Source organism: Lacerta agilis, chromosome 1 (genome assembly GCF_009819535.1).
Source record: "Lacerta agilis isolate rLacAgi1 chromosome 1, rLacAgi1.pri, whole genome shotgun sequence".
In the NCBI taxonomy this organism is placed as follows: domain Eukaryota; kingdom Metazoa; phylum Chordata; class Lepidosauria; order Squamata; family Lacertidae; genus Lacerta; species Lacerta agilis.
This window is the reverse complement of record NC_046312.1, coordinates 121,321,883-121,339,114: the sequence shown is the minus strand read 5'-3', so window position 1 is coordinate 121,339,114 and position 17,232 is coordinate 121,321,883. Positions and strand designations below refer to the sequence as shown.

The following is a 17,232-nucleotide window of genomic DNA, read 5'->3' as shown; positions in this document are numbered from 1 at the left end:
CATGAACACCTCCCTCGTTTTCTTTGAATGGCAATGGCACCCACCTCAAAGGTGCCTGAACTCAGTTCTGGCTGGGGGGGAAAGACCTGGTTTTGTATAATCTTACCAAGATGATTGGCATTTTTTAACACCTTTGTAAATGTTAATACCTTGATTTTGGCAAGAGATCCTTTGCCTTAGTGGTATCTTTGATTAATGCTGCTCTCCTGCTTTTGCCGTGGTGATGTAAGGAATAATTTCTCAACAAATGTAACATTTACGTTCTGCTTTCCTTTATCCTGCAGAGTAATTGTGTGGAAAGTTTAAAAGTCTCTAATATCTATATTTAATAATCAGGAATCCAAAGGAGCGGCGTGATTTTCAGATAGCAAGGAAGGAGTTTGCCTGGAAAGCAGACCATTCCTAACATCTGTAGATCAAACCACAGTAACCTCGGGCAGAAAAAATCTCAGGGAATTTAATCAAGTTTTGAGCAAAATTGATTCATTTGAGGAATTTGTTTTTGCATGCACAGCAATCTAGAGGCTAGGTGAGGAGGGAATTGCCCCTCTTCTCAACTGAGAAGGAAAATGTGCATTTTAAGCGAAAACTAGACTGCCACATTAGGAGCAGTTCATTTGGGAAGTCTGAAACAGCTTGTTGGACGAATCAGTCCTTAATCACAAATTCTCTGCCCATTTTAGGACAGCAGTTCTTAAACCTTTACGTTCACGACTAATAGAATATTGCTGGTGGAATATTGTTATTTGTGTGTGTGTTGTGTGTGTTGAAGCACACAGATGTAGTCTTACATTAGTAATGCAATGGATGTGCTTCTGGGTTAAATAGAATGAAAACAAATTTAACGTTTTTATTTTGCGCTGGTGTCAAAACCAGCACCGTATCAAGAAAATAATAAACTGCTATGAAGGTCCCCTTCGAGTGGGGAAATGTTTGAGGGAAGATCACACTTGCCCCCGTGTTGCCTTTTGAAAACTATGAGCCCGAAGCCAGGAGTTACACATAAGGGTATGCAGGCTGAAAAATTTGAAGAACCTATCAAGTTAAAACCAAGAAGATGGTAACTAGTTGCAACCCTGGTTTATGTGATATCATTGGTTTCTGCTTCTTGTTTTGCGCATCCTTCCATTTGGCTTTCCTGGTCTCAGCTCTTAAAAAAAAAAATCTTAAACATGAGCGCTGACTATTTTAGATGGCAGCAAGAAAAATGCCTCATGCCAGTGAACTGTTGAATGGATTTAGTAAGTCAGCCTGGCTTAACTCAGTATAAACTCACTCTTAAATGTCGGAAGCTTCCTTATTGCAGACGCTGATCATCGGTCCACCAAGTTCAATATTTTCTATACTGACAGGCATGCAGGTTTTCAGATTCGACTGCCCCAACCCTACCTAGGGATGCTGATGACTTAACACAGGCCCTTCTGCAAGCAGGGCATGTGCTCTCCCACCAAGCTGCTTCCTTACTATCACCAAAGCTTGGAGTGGGTGTGTGGATTATTTGGCTAACAGTTATTTGATTCAATTTGATAATTGATTAGGTGGATGGGGACATTTGACCTTTTGCGAAATCATCGTTCTCGTGGTTCTCATGTTACTCTGCCAATTCCTCCGTTTCTGTATCTAAGCAGAACAGTGTCAAGGACTCTCTATTCCTTACCCACGCAAGGACGGAAGCAGCCACATTTTGAGTCAGTCTTGCAAATAGGCCAGGGTAGTGTATCATTGCTGCCGTATCCTTGGCTCGCGTTCATGGCTTTGAGTTCTGCTTATTGGGGATAGTTGCTGGCGATAATCTCTTTTTGCCAAGATAACACACTGGCAATTCAACAAATAGAGGCAAGCAGGCAGGCTGAAAGGTGAGCAGGCAGGCCTGGGCAGAGGTTGCACGAGGTGGCAAAGTCTGGGACAATTTCCTGCTCAATCCTGCTTGCTTCCACTTGGGAAGCGTTTACCAGGCACCATTCGGGCATTCTGCTCACGGTTAAGGAGAAAGCAGGAGATGAAAACGGGAGGGTGGGGGTAGCTCCTATCCCCTGGCATCTTCATGTACAAATATCAGGCAGGAGGGAGCCACCTTGCATACAGGTTTCCATGTGTTCTTAAACGCTGAGGGATCAAGGTTCTGGAACGCTGAGGAATCAGGGTTCTGGAAAGCTGAGGGATCAGGGTTCTAGAATGCTGAGGGATCAGGGTTCTGGAATGCTGAGGGATCAAGGTTCTGCAACGCTGAGGGATCAGGGTTCTGGAATGTTGAGGGATCAGGGTTCTGGAATGCTGAGGGATCAGGGTTCCAAACTGCCTGAAAGCCATGTGTGTGTAGACTTCCTTTCCTGTATATGTGATGTCACTGGAAGGGGCATAACCTGCGCCTAAGTCCAACTTGTGAAATAGCAAGAGCTTGAAAAGTGTGCTCAGCACCTGTTGTATAAAGCTCTCTCCCAATAATTTCTGCCTGTCCTATGTTTAATTATCTTCTTTCACCCACTCTCTTGGGTCTCTTTGAATAATAAAACGTAAATAAAATACAAATTTGCTACGGACATGAATATATATATTTTCTTTTTTAAATAGGATTTTGTTTACCTGACATTATAGTGGGGTAGGAGAGCTGAAAATAATGCCAATATATTTCTGGCAACACCTTTGGTTTCAGATAGTATATGGGTAGACAAGTCAAAAAAGCCCGGGACACAAATTTAGACCAAACTAAGCCTCCTAGAGCACAATATACGTCAGGAGCTGGGTCAGAATTGAGTATACACTTCCAGAGTTAATGCTAAAAACATTACTTCTGGTAAATGAGCTGCTAGAGGGCTGTGAAAATTTGTGTCCTGGCCTTCGTAGACTCGGCTACCCATGTACTATCTGAAACCAAAGGGGCGGATTGGTTGCCAGGTGTGACTGTTTTGTTTTGTTTCAGCTCTCCTACCCCACTATTAAATACAGTCTTTCTCAGATATCAGCTGCTAACCTTTCCAAGTGGCAACTTGGACTGCGTTTCGCCGGTTTGATTGCTTTGAAGTGGTCCTGATATAACCGGAGAACTAGAAATTTATACAGAGGCAAAGTTGCTGTTGATAAGGCTGACATGAAAGTTTGCAGGTGTTAGCATTTTTTTACACTCCCTTCTGCACTTCCCAGGAAAAAAAACCCGTATAAATCTCTCCCCTCCCCTTTCCCTTCCCGCATTACAGGTGAAATCGGTCATAAATCTCCTGTTTGCTGCCTACACCGGTGATGTGTCTGCACTACGAAGGTAAAATCCACATTTTGCTTTGTGTTGCATCACGTGAAATGTGTATACCATATAGGGTAGCTATATTTCAAGAAGTAAAAATCCAAGCCCCCCCCCCCACTTTTTTAAGTTTCAAAAACGCGGACATTTTGCAAAATTTCCAAAAAATTCCCCCCGGATGCTAATTCTGCCATTGGAATCCAGGACATATGGCAATCCTATATAATTTATATATTAAACTTGGCCGGCCATGTTCAGAGATGCTGTGAGCGATGGAAGATCCATGTGAAAGGTAATAATAGAAGAGTCCAGAGACACTATTCAAGGTGGAAAGAGGATTCGATTACTACATGGTTCCTTAATAATCATGTCTCCTGTGGGGAACCATGTAGTAATCGAACAAAGGTCTGAACAAAGACATTGGATTCTTATCTCATTATACATGACAAAGCTATCTTTGGCCATCTCCCCCCTTGCTTTTTCCTTTAAGGCTAGTTTCAGTCGTTAACAGTCGCCAACAGGTTTTCCACACCTATCAGCTGATCACCCATTCCCACCACCCTTCTGAGTAATACCCCTCCCCATTCTCTCACTATATATAAGGGTCTGGTGACTTCTGTTTCAGTGTATCTGAAGAAGTGTGCATGCACACGAAAGCTCATACCAATAACAAACTTAGTTGGTCTCTAAGGTGCTACTGGAAGGAATTTTATTTTGTTTTGACTATGGCAGACCAACACGGCTACCTACCTGTAACCAGTGATATATTGTTGAGTTTTATTGATTTATTGATTTTAATATGCTGTACACCGCTTTGATATTTCTATTAAAAAATATAAAGCAGCATAGAATTTTAAAAATAAATATAAGTTCTAGCTGCAGAGTGGCCATGTCTGCACCATACTGCCAGAGCACATATCTCCCCCCCCCCCCGGGAATAATCCTGCGAACGGCAGTTTAAGGGCACTGGGAATTGTCACTTTGCGAGGGGTAATCTAAGGTTCCCTGGATTACAGGGAGCCATGACTTTGGCTCTGAGCACTAGTCGGTTCCTTTGAAGTTGACCTGACTTACCTAGAGAACTATCAGTGTACTTAGTTTCGGGGAATAAGATTGAGAGGAAAGTTTGCAGGTGTCGCTTAGCCATGTTTCACACTTCCCTTCGAGCCTCCAAAGAAAAGAGGAGGGGGAGAAAGACCATTTATATATGGTATAAATGTGATTTAAGTGCATTGTGTGGACGTGACCGCTGGCAATATAAATTATTTTTTATATACATACAATATTGCGGTTGACAGGCACACTCCCCACATCCCTGTTTGTGCTCCATTATTTTAAATGAATACTGTTGGGAATGCCAGGAACCTGTTCCATAAAGCTAGTACAATTGCGGGTTTTAAAAAAGCATACCAATTAAAGCTTTCATCAATTAAATCTGCAGAGCAAGTGATTAAAGCTTACAGAGCCATGGTGAAAATATTACAGGAGCGAGATTACATGCCCTCTGCTCGTTTTTAATTTTTAATTTTTTTGCCTTTGTTTTGAAACATTCCAGCTTTTCTAGGGTATATGCAGAACCAATGGCTGCTCTGATTGTATTTTGTTTTACAAGTCCAGGAAAGTGCTTGAATGCAAAACGGGGAACCAAGGCTTTTCAGAATGACCGGAAAGGAAGGAAAGATCTTCACACAGAGCCTCCTGGCAAACACATTACAATTTGGATGATTGAAACACATTCCCCAGTTAATGGCCCAGTTAGCTAAGGCGTGGCAAACACTGACCATAGTTAATAAACCATAGTTAAAGCTGAGGTGGGGACCCAGGTGGTGCTGTGGGTTAAACCACAGAGTCTAGGGCTTGCCGATCAGAAGGTCAGCGGTTCAAATCCCTGCGACGGGGTGAGCTCCTGTTGTTTGGTCCCAGCTCCTGCCCACCTAGCAGTTCGTAAGCACTTCAAAGGGCAAGTAGATAAATAGGGAAGGTAAACGGCGTTTCCATGCGCTGCTCTGGTTCGCCAGAAAGCGGCTTTGTCATGCTGGCCACATGAACCGGAAGCTGTCTGCGGACAAACGCTGGCTCCCTTGGCCTATAGAGCGAGTTGTGCGCCGCAACCCCAGAGTCGGACACGACAGGACCTAGTGGTCAGGGGTCCCTTTACCTTTTTAAAGCTGAGGTGTCTGGCAGATGAACACTTAAACCTAGCTTTATTATATTGAAAAATAGTTAAAAACACCAGTAGCTGAGCCTTGAGAGAGGTTCAAATTCCCCCACTTCCCACTCTTTATTTGACCCAGCCCTGCTGCAAACCACTTTTAACTATAGTTGAGTAGGAGGTCTAGGTTCGCACAGAACACTAAGCTATGATTAATGTTAGCAAATGCTTATAAACCAACTACAAACCTTAGTTAACGAGTGACATTCAACTACAATTAATAATCCATAGCTAAGCCGCTAAATTGGGTTCACACAACGCTTAAATCGTGGTTTAATAAACCATGGGTTTAGCATTAAGTGCAAAGCAGGTCAGTGGGTGGCGCCCAATGCAATAACAACAAACAACAACAACAACAACAACAATAATAAGTTTTATTTATACCCAGCCCATCTGACTGGGGTGCTGAAGCCACTCTGGGCAGCTTCCAGCGTACACCAAAACATAATTAAACATTAAAAACTTCCCTATACAGATGCCTTCAGATGTCTTCTAAAGGTTGTGTAGCTCTTTCTCTCCTTGACATCTGATGGGAGGGCGTTCCACAGGGAGGGGGCCACTACCGAGAAGGCCCTCCCGTAGCTTCACTTCTTGCAAGGAGGGAACCAGCAGAACACCCTCAGAGCTGGACTTCAGTGTCCAGGCTGAATGACACGGGTGGAGATGTTCCTTTTAGGAAGGCCGTTTAGGGTGTTAAAGGTTAGCACCAGCACTTTGCATTATGCTCAGAAATGCACTGGGAGCCAATGTAGGTCTTTCAGGACCGGTGTTCTATATCCGAATGAAAGGACTCAGTGAAATGAGGGAGAGGGGCATTTTTGGGATGAGTCTCCCTTCAGCCCTCCTAAATCTGCCTCCAGAAGGAGCCGCCAACACTTTGCGGAGCAGATTTGGGAAGAAGGCAGAAGAAGAGTTGCCGAAAATGGCCTTCTTCCCATTCTACTGACAAATTTCTTCCATCAGCAGATGGAAAGCTTTGGATACCAATTGATATATTTTGAGCTTCTAATTTTTGAGCTTTACTCTTATCCAAGGCTTAGGAAACACTAAAGGTAAAGGGGCCCCTGACCATCAGGTCCTGTCATGGATGACTCTGGGGTTGCGGCGCTCATCTCGCCTTTACTGGTTGAGGGAGCCGGCGTACAGCTTCTGGGTCATGTGGCCAGCATGACGAAGCCACTTCTGGCGAACCAGAGCAGCACACGGAAACGCCGTTTACCTTCCCGCAGGAGCGGTACCTATTTATCTGCTTGCACTTAGTGCTTCCGAACTGCTAGGTGGGCAGGACCAGGGACCGAGCAATGGGAGCTCACCCTGTTGCGGGGATTCGAACCACCGACCTTCTGATCAGCAAGCGCTAGGCTCTGTGGTTTAACCCACAGCGCCACCCGCGTCCCTTTCCATTCCTAGGAAACACTAGACGCTTGGTTTTGCATTATTTGGGACTGAGCTCTTTCTCCACTCCACCCCACCCCCCATTTTCCTTTCAAATTTTAATAATAATTTTATTTATTTCAGGTTTGCTTTGTCAGGCATGGATATGGAGCAGAGGGACTACGATTCCCGGACAGCATTGCACGTAGCGGCTGCGGAAGGTTGTGGCAGTGAATAATCATCACAGCATGTCTTGTTAACATTTTAGCGTTGTTTAATATAACGAGTGCATAAAATTATCCTCCTCCTTGTGTTTTGTAGGTCACGTAGAGGTAGTTAAATTTTTGCTGGAAGCCTGCAAAGTGAACCCTTTCCCCAAAGACAGGTGAGCATCTGCACTTGAACATACAGAGGAGTATTCTCAGTCAATTAAATTATGGCAGCGCTGGCTTCGTGGGCACTGCTCTCCGAGGAATTTGTGTGCTGAAAAAGCGGATATTTTATGGGGAACGTAATGAGAATTCTCTATATGCAAGCCAGCTGGCTGCTGATTCTGCTAGTAGGAACTATCACCTTATGACCAGAGAGTATATCAGCGCGGACCTACTCCTTTCCAGCCTCCATACCCAAGAGATTATCCTCCAGGCCATCAACGGCTACCTCTGCAAGGATTAAGGGACTACCCCACTCCTACCGCCAGAGACTTGCCACCTTCAGGACCCTATAACTACCTAGGTGGTCCTTCTGGCCCTCCATCCCCAGCTAGCTCACGGGAGTCTGTACATCATGCTGAAGAGAAACCATGACTTTGGATTTCTGGAATGATCCTCATCACGTTTTATGTGGGGAGGATTTTAGTAGTTTCAGAACCAACTCTTCTTTTCTCCTCTGGACTTGGTTTCTATGTAGCTTCTTTTTTCCCTCTCTCTTTCTCCTTTGCAGAAATAATTTCTCTAGCAATGCGCATCCGATCATCTCTAAATGAGGACTTGTTTATCCTCTTGGGATGCACATATAATTTTTCTGTGATGAAAATGAAGCCTGCCTTTACAGCAGCGGCTGACCTGCAGGTCTTAATGTGCAATATATGAAAATACCTGTGTGGTTAGTTTTTAATTAATGTAGCTTATGTAATAAGTTGGTGAAGGATTTTAAAATGATAATTTGAACATTTTCTGTAGAAATACCCTTGGTAAGAAAAATGAAAAACAAAACAAAAAAGCCTTAAACTTATGAGTAATGATTCTGCTAGTAGGGAAGGCGGGAGGAAGGGTTCTGGGCTTAGTTACAGAACAAGCCTAGTCTACATGTCCTTGGGAGGGAATCAAGGCAATGAAATGGGAATAATAATAATAATAATATTAATAATAGAGTTTATATACCACCCTATACCCAGAGGTCTCAGAGCAGTTCACAGAAAAGATCACAACACATATAATCAGAATAAAAACAACAACCCAATAATACCCCTTCCCAGAAAAGAGCCACATTTTAAAAGGGTATATAGAATGTCAAACAGATCAACCAAAGGCCTGGTTAAAAAGGAACGTTTTTGCCTGGCGCCTAAAGGTGTGTAATGAAGGCGCCAGGTGAACTTCCTTGGGGAGAGCATTCCATAGACAGGGAGCCACTGCAGAGAAGGCCCCGTTCTTGAGTTGCCACCCTCTGGACCCCTCAAGGAGGAGGCACACGAAGGAGGGCCTCAGATGATTAATGCAGAGTCTGGGTAGGAAAGAGGCAGTTCTTGAGGTATTGCGGTTCTGAGCCGTTTAAGGCTTTATGGGTCAGAACCAGCACTTTGAATTGGGCCCGGAAACTATTTGGTAGCCAGTGCAGGATCGGTGTAATATGCTCAAACTGTCTTGTTCCAGTGAACAACCTGGCCGCTGAATTCTGCAGTTTCTAAATCTTCGGTGGCAGCCCTACGTATAACGCATTGCAGTAATCTAACCTTGAGGCTACCAGAGCATAGACAACAGTATTTAGGCTATCCTTGTCCAGATAGGGGTGTAGCTGGGCCACCAGCCGAAGCTGATGGAAGGCACTCCGGGCCACTGAGGCCACATGAGCCTTAAGTAGACATTGTGGTCCAGTGGTTTTTTTTTATTTTACATTTTGTCCACATGCTTCCCTGTGCAAACTAACAGACTCCCAGCCTAGTCTTGTGCAATGTCAGATGTCCTTAAGCCTATTTAATTCAATGAGCTTTGGCACATTGAACCATTCCTGCATTGCTGGGGGCTGGACTGGATGACCTTTGAGTCCCTTCCAGCTCTTAAGATTCTATGCACAGGTCAGACTGTGAGTGAGACCAAGTATCTGGAATGTCCTGCTGTTGAAAGGTCTGAGACATGTAGCCATACTCAGGCCATTCTTAGTTTTATTGCTTATAATCAACTTCACTTGAGTTTCACCTTCAGTTTTATTGCTTTTGACGTAACCCCACGCGGAATTTTCTCCGGTAGAATAAAATGTGCTTGTTAGCGGAGTCCCTCGTTTGCAGAAAACAAACCCTGAGGACCTCAGGGGTGCTTCAGAATGCTCTGAGCTTCTTCTGCCAATTGCAACGGGTTCCTGTGGAGGAGGAGAAACATGCAGCCTGCCTACGGATTGGGAACTGTGATGATGGCACAACCATTCACAGTGCATGGGCTTTCTTCCATGGTAGTTAGTCGTGCCTGAAACCTGTATTCCCTGCTGCGTTCCTCGCCGTAACCATCACTGTATTTAAAAGCAATTACCGGTACATTTATTGGCCGAAGTTGCAGCAGGACTTTCTCCCTCATGTGGTTCCCCCAGAATCTGCTTCAGAAGGTTGGAGGGACCCTCCTGAGCAGTTTTTAGGGTGCACAAGGGTGGGGAGGGGGGTAAGATTTTTGTTCTGTAAGCAGGCAGACATCATTGGGTGTTGCCTTCATTAAACATTTGTGATTTAAAGACATCCTGCTGCGGCGACGATGTCACGTGCTGATGTCACACATGCATGCCAGGAACCCACAATGTTGGGTGGAACCCGGCACACCATCTCCCTAACTTTTAACTCGGGAAAATAGAAACCCTCTATCCCCGTTTTAACTCCTCGCTTAACATACTGGCTGACCTTGGGCAAGTTATTCTGTCAGCCTGCTTCTCTGGGTTATTTTAATTCTAAAATGCCGCTCTATGCTTTAGGTGGAAGGGGGTGGGGTTTAGAAATATGGCAAGAGCTTCCGATATATTTTCATACCCCCATTTTCTTATTCAACCTGAATGCTTTTGCTCCTGCAGATGGAACAACACACCTATGGATGAAGCTTTGCACTTTGGACATCACGACGTATTTAAAATTCTTCAAGAATATCAGGTCCAATACACGCCTCCTGACGATTCCAGCAGTGGAAAGGAAAACCAAACTGTGCAGAAGAACCTCGACGGCTTACTATAACCCTCTTTCCCCCTTGAGATTACTGATCTAATTAATTGTGGGGGGGAAATGATGATGAAGAGCGTGTGTGTTTCTATTGGATAGTGATGTACCTTTGTTTCAGTGTTACAAGAGCTTTCTTCATCGCGCACAGACAAGTATAGTTTCTCTTTCAGAAAAACAAAACTTCCAAGTCTCCATTCATGATGTGAGCAATATTACCTCGTGCTACTTATAACCGATAGAGAAAAAAAGAAAAGAAATATTAGCTGTTGTTGGCTTTGTGCACTACTTTATTTTTCTGTTTTCCGTGATGCTTCACTCCATGGTCAAGAACTTTCCCCCTGTTCTGAATTTATTTTTTTTAAAAATAATTTAAGCTGTCTGGGAAGTGTGCCTGAGTGGAACTGGGCCACACACAAGTGTCAATGTGGTCTTGCTAGATTTTCAAGAGTTGTTGCTGACGTGGATTTAGTTTGGATGCGTGATGTGGATTTAGTCTGTGTGCGTCGAGCTACAATCTGCACTTATGTGTTTGTTGTTTTTAATTTCCCAAGATAACTTGTTTACATCATGTAAATTCTCAGAAGCATAGATTGTTGACTGGGGTCAGTGGTCTAGGCTTAACTTTTTATTCAAATAGTTTTTATCAGGGAATCTGTTCTAAGGTTTGTTTGACCAAAAGATATAGAGGAATGTAATTAGATAATCACGAGATCTTAATGTTTCTATCAAATCTGCTTTATCCTCATGTCTGGCTGCTAAAATACTCTTCAGTCCTTTGGCAGCTGTTGGTTTTGTTTTACCAAATCGTCGTATACGTACCACGTTTGACTATGACTGATGGCAAGTGTTTGCTCCTTGTATTCTTGATTTAGCAGTGGCAAATACTTTATCCCAGTCAAGGACCTGCAGGTATAAATAGGGAACCTGGCGTTTTAAAGAGTATACCGGTAAATCTAAATTCAATTACTTGTGGATAAAGATGTGGGGGCTGGTTTCACACCAGGGGAAATAATTGCAACAGTGGTGTCAGAAGGGTACTTCCAACTAACCTCCATTCTCAACCATGCTATGTGCAACTTGTTTATGGGACCTGATTAAAGCAGGTAATGGTGATATTATTATGGATGTTCATCATGTCAGAATCAATCTAGATGCAAACAAATGGCGTTTTATAAAGGTGGGAGCTATATTAAATCTCTTGTGAACTTGAAATAAGGATTCCATGTGTTGTTGATGCTGCTACCCCTCCTGTAGATGGTCAGCTGAGCCACTACTAGAGAGTGCACTGGGTTTTGTTGAAGAAAACAATGACTGAAGTAGTGTGATTTGCATCCTTAAAGATTTGCACCATAGAAAGAAGAGGGGTTTGAGACTGAGCATATGAAGGGATAGGCCTGAGATTTTACATTATAATAAGCAGTGGATCAAAACTGGGGTGAAGGTGTATTGCATCAGAATCAGCCACCATTTTCTGATATTCTTGTTGTATAATAAGGAAGAGTAGTTAGTAAAGCCAGGAGGGGAAAAGGAGACATGCAAAATACACATGATATGGGTGTGAGGATCCAGAGTAGGTCTTGCATATCAAGTGAGGCTTAAAAGTGGATTCCAAAAATAAAAGATGAAGTTGCACATTTTAGCGAAACTACATTGGTAGAATATCCTATTTGTTCACAGGTTTTAGGAATTTCTTTCAAGAACTCCCCATTTTCCTAAATGCCATCCACTGGGCTCTATGCCACACCCCTCCACTGTCATTCTTTGAGCCAAACTGAGGAAAGAGTTTACTGCAACTCCTCAGGAGTGCTTAGCAATATTCTGCAAGGACTGCAAGTATAAAAGTCCATTTGCCGGGCCTAGAGAGTCATAGCTGTCCTTTTCTCCAAAACTAATCATATTCTACGTGTATCAAGTATTCAAATTTTTCCTTTTGACATTTCAGTAGTCTATAGTTATCACTATTTAATCAAATTGTAATACTGCAAAGGAAAAAAATATTAAGCATTATGCATACAAGCAAATGGAAGCCATTTCCCCTCAAATAGTTTGAGATTAACATTAGTATTTCCACCCTGTCGGTAGATAGGAACTATTTTAGTACCAGCCTCTTCGAAGGTAGTTATAGCTTTTCCTCATTACAAGAGGAAGTTGCAATTTGTAAAGTAATTGTGGCGCATTGGAGGCAGTTCATTTACATGTGGGTTTATTTATAAATATACTGTCCTTTAGTTCTGTTTTCTGTTGCTAACATGTTTTTTGCTTACCAAAAAGGCTTGTTTTGCTTGAAGAACACACTCAGTTTTAAAAGTCTAAGCATTCTATACTTGTTCATCACAGCCTATAGACGTCAATTTTATGCTTCGTACATAAATGCTCCTGGAATAGTCCTAGAATCAGCTGTCCCATTTTGTGTGTGGATGTGTTGTGCTGGACGCATGTCCTTTTTAGTTTCATAGCAGAACTACCAGTGACTGTAGTGACCCAATGAGTAAATACCTGGGCTTGACATTTGACATTCTTTATTGTAGAGGAGAAACTACGATGATTGTATTTGCCTCTTGACAGTTTCCCCATGACTGAATTAAACTTAATATACTTGAGCTGTACCACTTCTGAACGTAAGATTTATTTTCAGGATTACCAAATTCAGTGGTGTTGCATTTTACAACATAATAAACATGCTTACAAAAAAAAGTGGTTTGCCTTTTCTTCCCCTATCAGCTTTACAAAACACATTTGGTGAGTGACTGGGGTGGTGGTTCAAGTCCAAAGTTGTGTATTGTGAAACGTGCACTGCTGGGACTCTAGTTTGCAAACTTGAAAGCAGTACAACCCCTTTAAGTATAGAAGGCTGTAGAACTAATCTTTCTGGAGCTGAAGTGAGACACACAAGCCTTAGCCTCTGAACAGCCTATGCAGCAGCATCAGTCTTTATTCTCTCCACAATCTAGACTCTCTCCAGAAAGCAATTCTCTTTTTCTGAAAAGAGACACCATGGGAAACCACTATTCCATTAGCAACCAAACACACCAGAGGTCTGCCACAATTACGCACATGTTATTAGGCACTGCCACTTATTTACGGTCTTCAAACTCTGTGTGTCATTTATGGTCTGCCAACCAAAATTTAAGAATCACAGAATGCAAAATACATGCGATCATTAAAAGGTTATCACGGTAGGAATAAGGGAAAAAACCCCAAACTCTAGCAGTGCTGCTTATTTTGCAAATTCATCCTTTTACTAAATGGCTCCGATACGCAGAATGTGCCTGTAACAAAATTTATATACCACTTGATTGCAATAAAAGCAGCTTACTAGATAGAACCCTACAGAATGGGCATAATATTTTGGGGGGCACTCCTGGTAAAAACTGACTCCGCCACCAGATGAGTTACGAGGGCTGGAACTATTGCCTGCCTCTGCCATCTAAATGCTTTCAGCGTTAAGTCATTAAAGCGTTCCTGTATTTAGGAACAGATAACCAGTTATAATAGGGAATCCTGCTCTTTAAAATTGGGCACAGCAACAACAGTGATCGTGTTGTTGAACTCTACAGTAACTCTTAGTTGCAAATCCTGCTCCACCTGTTTATTTTTGTTTTAATGACAACAATACACAATTAAGCAGGAAGAAGCAACTTTCTCTTGCAAACCATCATTTGAAATCCTACAGAGGAAAAGGAGCTGGCAGTGCAGAAAAGTAAACATTTCCCCTAGTATCTTCATGTATTCCAATAGAATCGTACAGTTGGCAGCATCCCCCAGGGCCATCTTGTCCAAACCCCCCCCCCTTGGGCAGTGCTGGAACCTTTTGCCCAACGTGGGGCTTGAACCCATGACCCTGGTAGTAAGAGTCTCATGCTCTACCAACTGAGATATCCCTCAGGATCTCTTAAAAGTTCCTGGGGGACTCCTTGCCTATTTCCACACCAGTGCTCTGCACTTTGGTGGTGAATGATCTTGTTCCCACCTCCAGCAACACACTTTCACTTAGCTTTCCTGTAGGCTAAAAAGTGGAATCGTAAGTGTTAGAATAGGCCCAAGTGCTGTGTGCTTGGGGTACAACGCTTGCATCAAGCTACACCCCAGGGAACAGGGGGTGTACTTTGAAGGAGACATTACCAGGTCTCCAGAGCTAGTCAGGACTCTTAACAGTACCCCACCAAGGAGTCCTGATCTGTATGCATTTTGCCTCTCTTTGACACAGCAACAAAACCAGATTTGATTTCAGCAGGAAACCGAGGCTTCCAATTTGAACGCTCTTGGTGCTTTGTTTTTAAAAGAACATTCCATTTTACAGGGAACAAGCTAGGAATGTATGCAAAACTAATAAAATCAAATCGCCATAAGCACACACCGGCTGACACACACACAAACAAGTTGCTGGAAAATAAGTTACGTACTGGATCACTAGCCTTCAGTGACAAAAGAACAAACCCATTTAACTTTTTAAAGCTGTGCTTTCGGCAAACAAAGCAGGACAGCAGCGATACATTAGACACTGCATAGTATGCATTTTACAGCCTTAATAGGTCCTCAACTCAGAGCGGCCACGTCTGGATGCAGGCCTAGCCAGCCAGCCCTTAACGTTCAATAATCTGAACATAGCTGGAAAAGAAAAGAAAAAAAAAGACAGGTTACCCAAGTGACAATGAAGAATGACACTTAACATTCTACACTTTTGGTGGAGCGCTTGATCCTACAAATATGCTTTTAACCGACTGAAGAGCAGCTCTTGAGTTCCACGGTCTGTGCACCAGCTTATTCACTATTATTTAAAGGAGGCTGCTTGGAGAGATGCAAGCAGATACAATGCTCTGCATTAACCCGAAAAGCCGTGGGGGCAAAGCAAAGTCTGCACAATAGCCTCTGACCACTTCATCATCACTCCCCCACCGCCCCACACACCAAACTATGGTGTCTCTTAACAGGAGACCAGGGTTGAAATTGGAATTGCTATAAATTGCACCAGGTGCCTTTGAGTAAGTTATTACAGTTAAATTGGTGTTTAAGATAAAAGGGACATCCAAGTTATGCTGCCTTAAGGAAGCAACCGTATATGGCATCCACAGTCTGCACCTCTACTCACTGGAGGAAATCCAGAGTTGAGCATCCCCCAGCAAAGGGGAAAAGGTAGATAAAACATATATGCAGAAATACGATTTTGGCTTATAGCTAACAGACTCCAGGGTAGCTTTTTCAGTTCTGGAGGGAAGAGGTTTTCAACCTTTTTTGAGTCCACTGCTTCCTTGACCAACTACATTCTTTCTGTGGCTCCCCTATGGGGCTCAGTTATGTCACCCCTTGCCTGCCGAGCTGTCAGCCCCTCACCCCCTTTATGGACACTCTTGTGGAGGGTTCCCTCAGTCTCCTTCCATCTCCCTTCTCCTCTCCTTAGGAAGAAGAGGAGGAGTTTGGATTTGATATCCCGCTTTTATCACTACCCGGAGTCTCAAAGCGGCTAACAATCTCATTTTCCCTTCCTCCCCCACAACAAACACTCTGTGAGGTGAGTGGGGCTGAGAGACTTCAGAGAAGTGTGACTAGCCCAAGGTCACCCAGCAGCTGCATGTGGAGGAGCGGAGACGCGAACCCGGTTCCCCAGATTACGAGTCTACCGCTCTTAACCACTACACCATACTGGCTTGCTTGCTTGCTTACTTACTGAGGCCACCAGCACCCCGGATGCTCCCAGAGGCACCATTCGCTACAACCAACAGCTGTGCAAGAGGTTGGGAGGGAAGGCAAACCTGACCACGATTCAAGGCACCCAAGGGTGCCACGATGCACTGGTTGAAAGCCACTGCCATAGGGGATTGCTGAAGCACACCGGTAGTGTTTGCTAACTGCTGCTCAGCAAGAACCACTTCCCTGTGTTACTAAGATCACGCTAAGTCTCTCAGGGATGTCGGCACTATGTGAATTTCTTGCATCCATGACAAAAGCGTGCCCAACGGATAAGCAAGGCTTCAAAGGCCTTGTTTACTCACCATCATGTCTGCAGAGCCTATCACTCGTTTGACCTCGTCAAAATCTTCCGGGGACATTGGCAAGAGGTTATCCGTGCTCTGCAGTCTGGAGGGGTGGCTGCAAGATAAGAAAGGGAGGGTGGGAAGAAAACAACAAGAACGTGACTGTTTCTAATGAGCTGGGAGCAGCCAGGGAATCACTAGTCCTGGTATAAGCAAGGCTGGGGAACCAGACAACGAGCAGATGTTAGGAGATCCAACCATCCCCACCATCCCCAGCAAAAAGCCAAACTGTGTGTGACTGATGGGAGTCGGAGTCTAACAGTATCTGGAGGGAGACTGGTTCTCCTCACCCCTGCAGTACAGGACACCTCTGGCCAAATTGTTAATTTAAAGTGCTTGAAACCATCAAGCGTTGCCCAAAGGCAAGGCAAGCCCAACAGCGGACCCTTCTTAAGAAGAGAAGAAGAGTTTGGATTTGATATCCCGCTTTTCACTACCCGAAGGAGTCTCAAAGCAGCCAACATTCTCCTTTCCCTTCCTCCCCCACAACAAACACTCTGTGAGGTGAGTGGGGCTGAGAGACTTCAGAGAAGTGTGACTAGCCCAAGGTCACCCAGCAGCTGCATGTGGAGGAGCGGAGACGCGAACCCGGTTCCCCAGATTACGGGTCTACAGCTCTTAACCACTACACCACACTGGCTCTCTTGCCGTGCTAAGACAATTGGATCACCTCAAAACAGCACAGCAGAATTTTAACAGCATCCCCCAATACTACCAAGGGCATAGAAGTCCAGCATTACCCTTGCCAATACAGGAGCCAAACGTGAACCGGACCCAAGCGGGGTGCCATCCCTGTACACAAGAGGCCTAACTGGCAATGCAAGCATTAAGTCAGGATAGCCACACCTTCGGAGGCGGTTGCTATTTGATACACTGCGCATGCAATCCATGCTCAGGCATGCACAGTTAAATAAAATCAGCCCAGTAAGGAGCTAGCGCACGAATTCACAGGGGCAGGGAGAGATCGTGT

General features: G+C 44.0%; 2 protein-coding genes across 5 annotated transcripts in view; one reads left to right on the top strand and one right to left on the bottom strand.

Moving 5' to 3' along the window:
• The window catches only part of GLS (glutaminase), a 75,581-nt gene extending 65,109 nt beyond the window's left edge, over positions 1-10,472 (top strand). For 2 of the 4 annotated variants that reach the window (XM_033169062.1, XM_033169096.1), the window contains 4 exons: positions 3,195-3,256; positions 6,966-7,042; positions 7,143-7,206; positions 10,089-10,472. In XM_033169062.1, coding sequence (XP_033024953.1) covers positions 3,195-3,256; positions 6,966-7,042; positions 7,143-7,206; positions 10,089-10,245 — 360 coding nt within the window. In that variant the 3' untranslated portion in view covers positions 10,246-10,472. The remainder of the gene's footprint in view (positions 1-3,194; positions 3,257-6,965; positions 7,043-7,142; positions 7,207-10,088) is intronic. The other 2 variants (XM_033169077.1, XM_033169087.1) reach the window with 1 other exon arrangement.
• Positions 10,473-14,047: 3,575 nt separating this feature from the next.
• The window catches only part of STAT1 (signal transducer and activator of transcription 1), a 40,571-nt gene continuing 37,386 nt past the window's right edge, over positions 14,048-17,232 (bottom strand). The window contains exons 23-24 of the mRNA XM_033169051.1: positions 16,221-16,317; positions 14,048-14,838 (exon numbers count right to left, since the gene is read on the bottom strand). Of these exons, the coding sequence (XP_033024942.1) occupies positions 14,821-14,838; positions 16,221-16,317 (115 nt within the window). The 3' untranslated portion in view covers positions 14,048-14,820. The remainder of the gene's footprint in view (positions 14,839-16,220; positions 16,318-17,232) is intronic.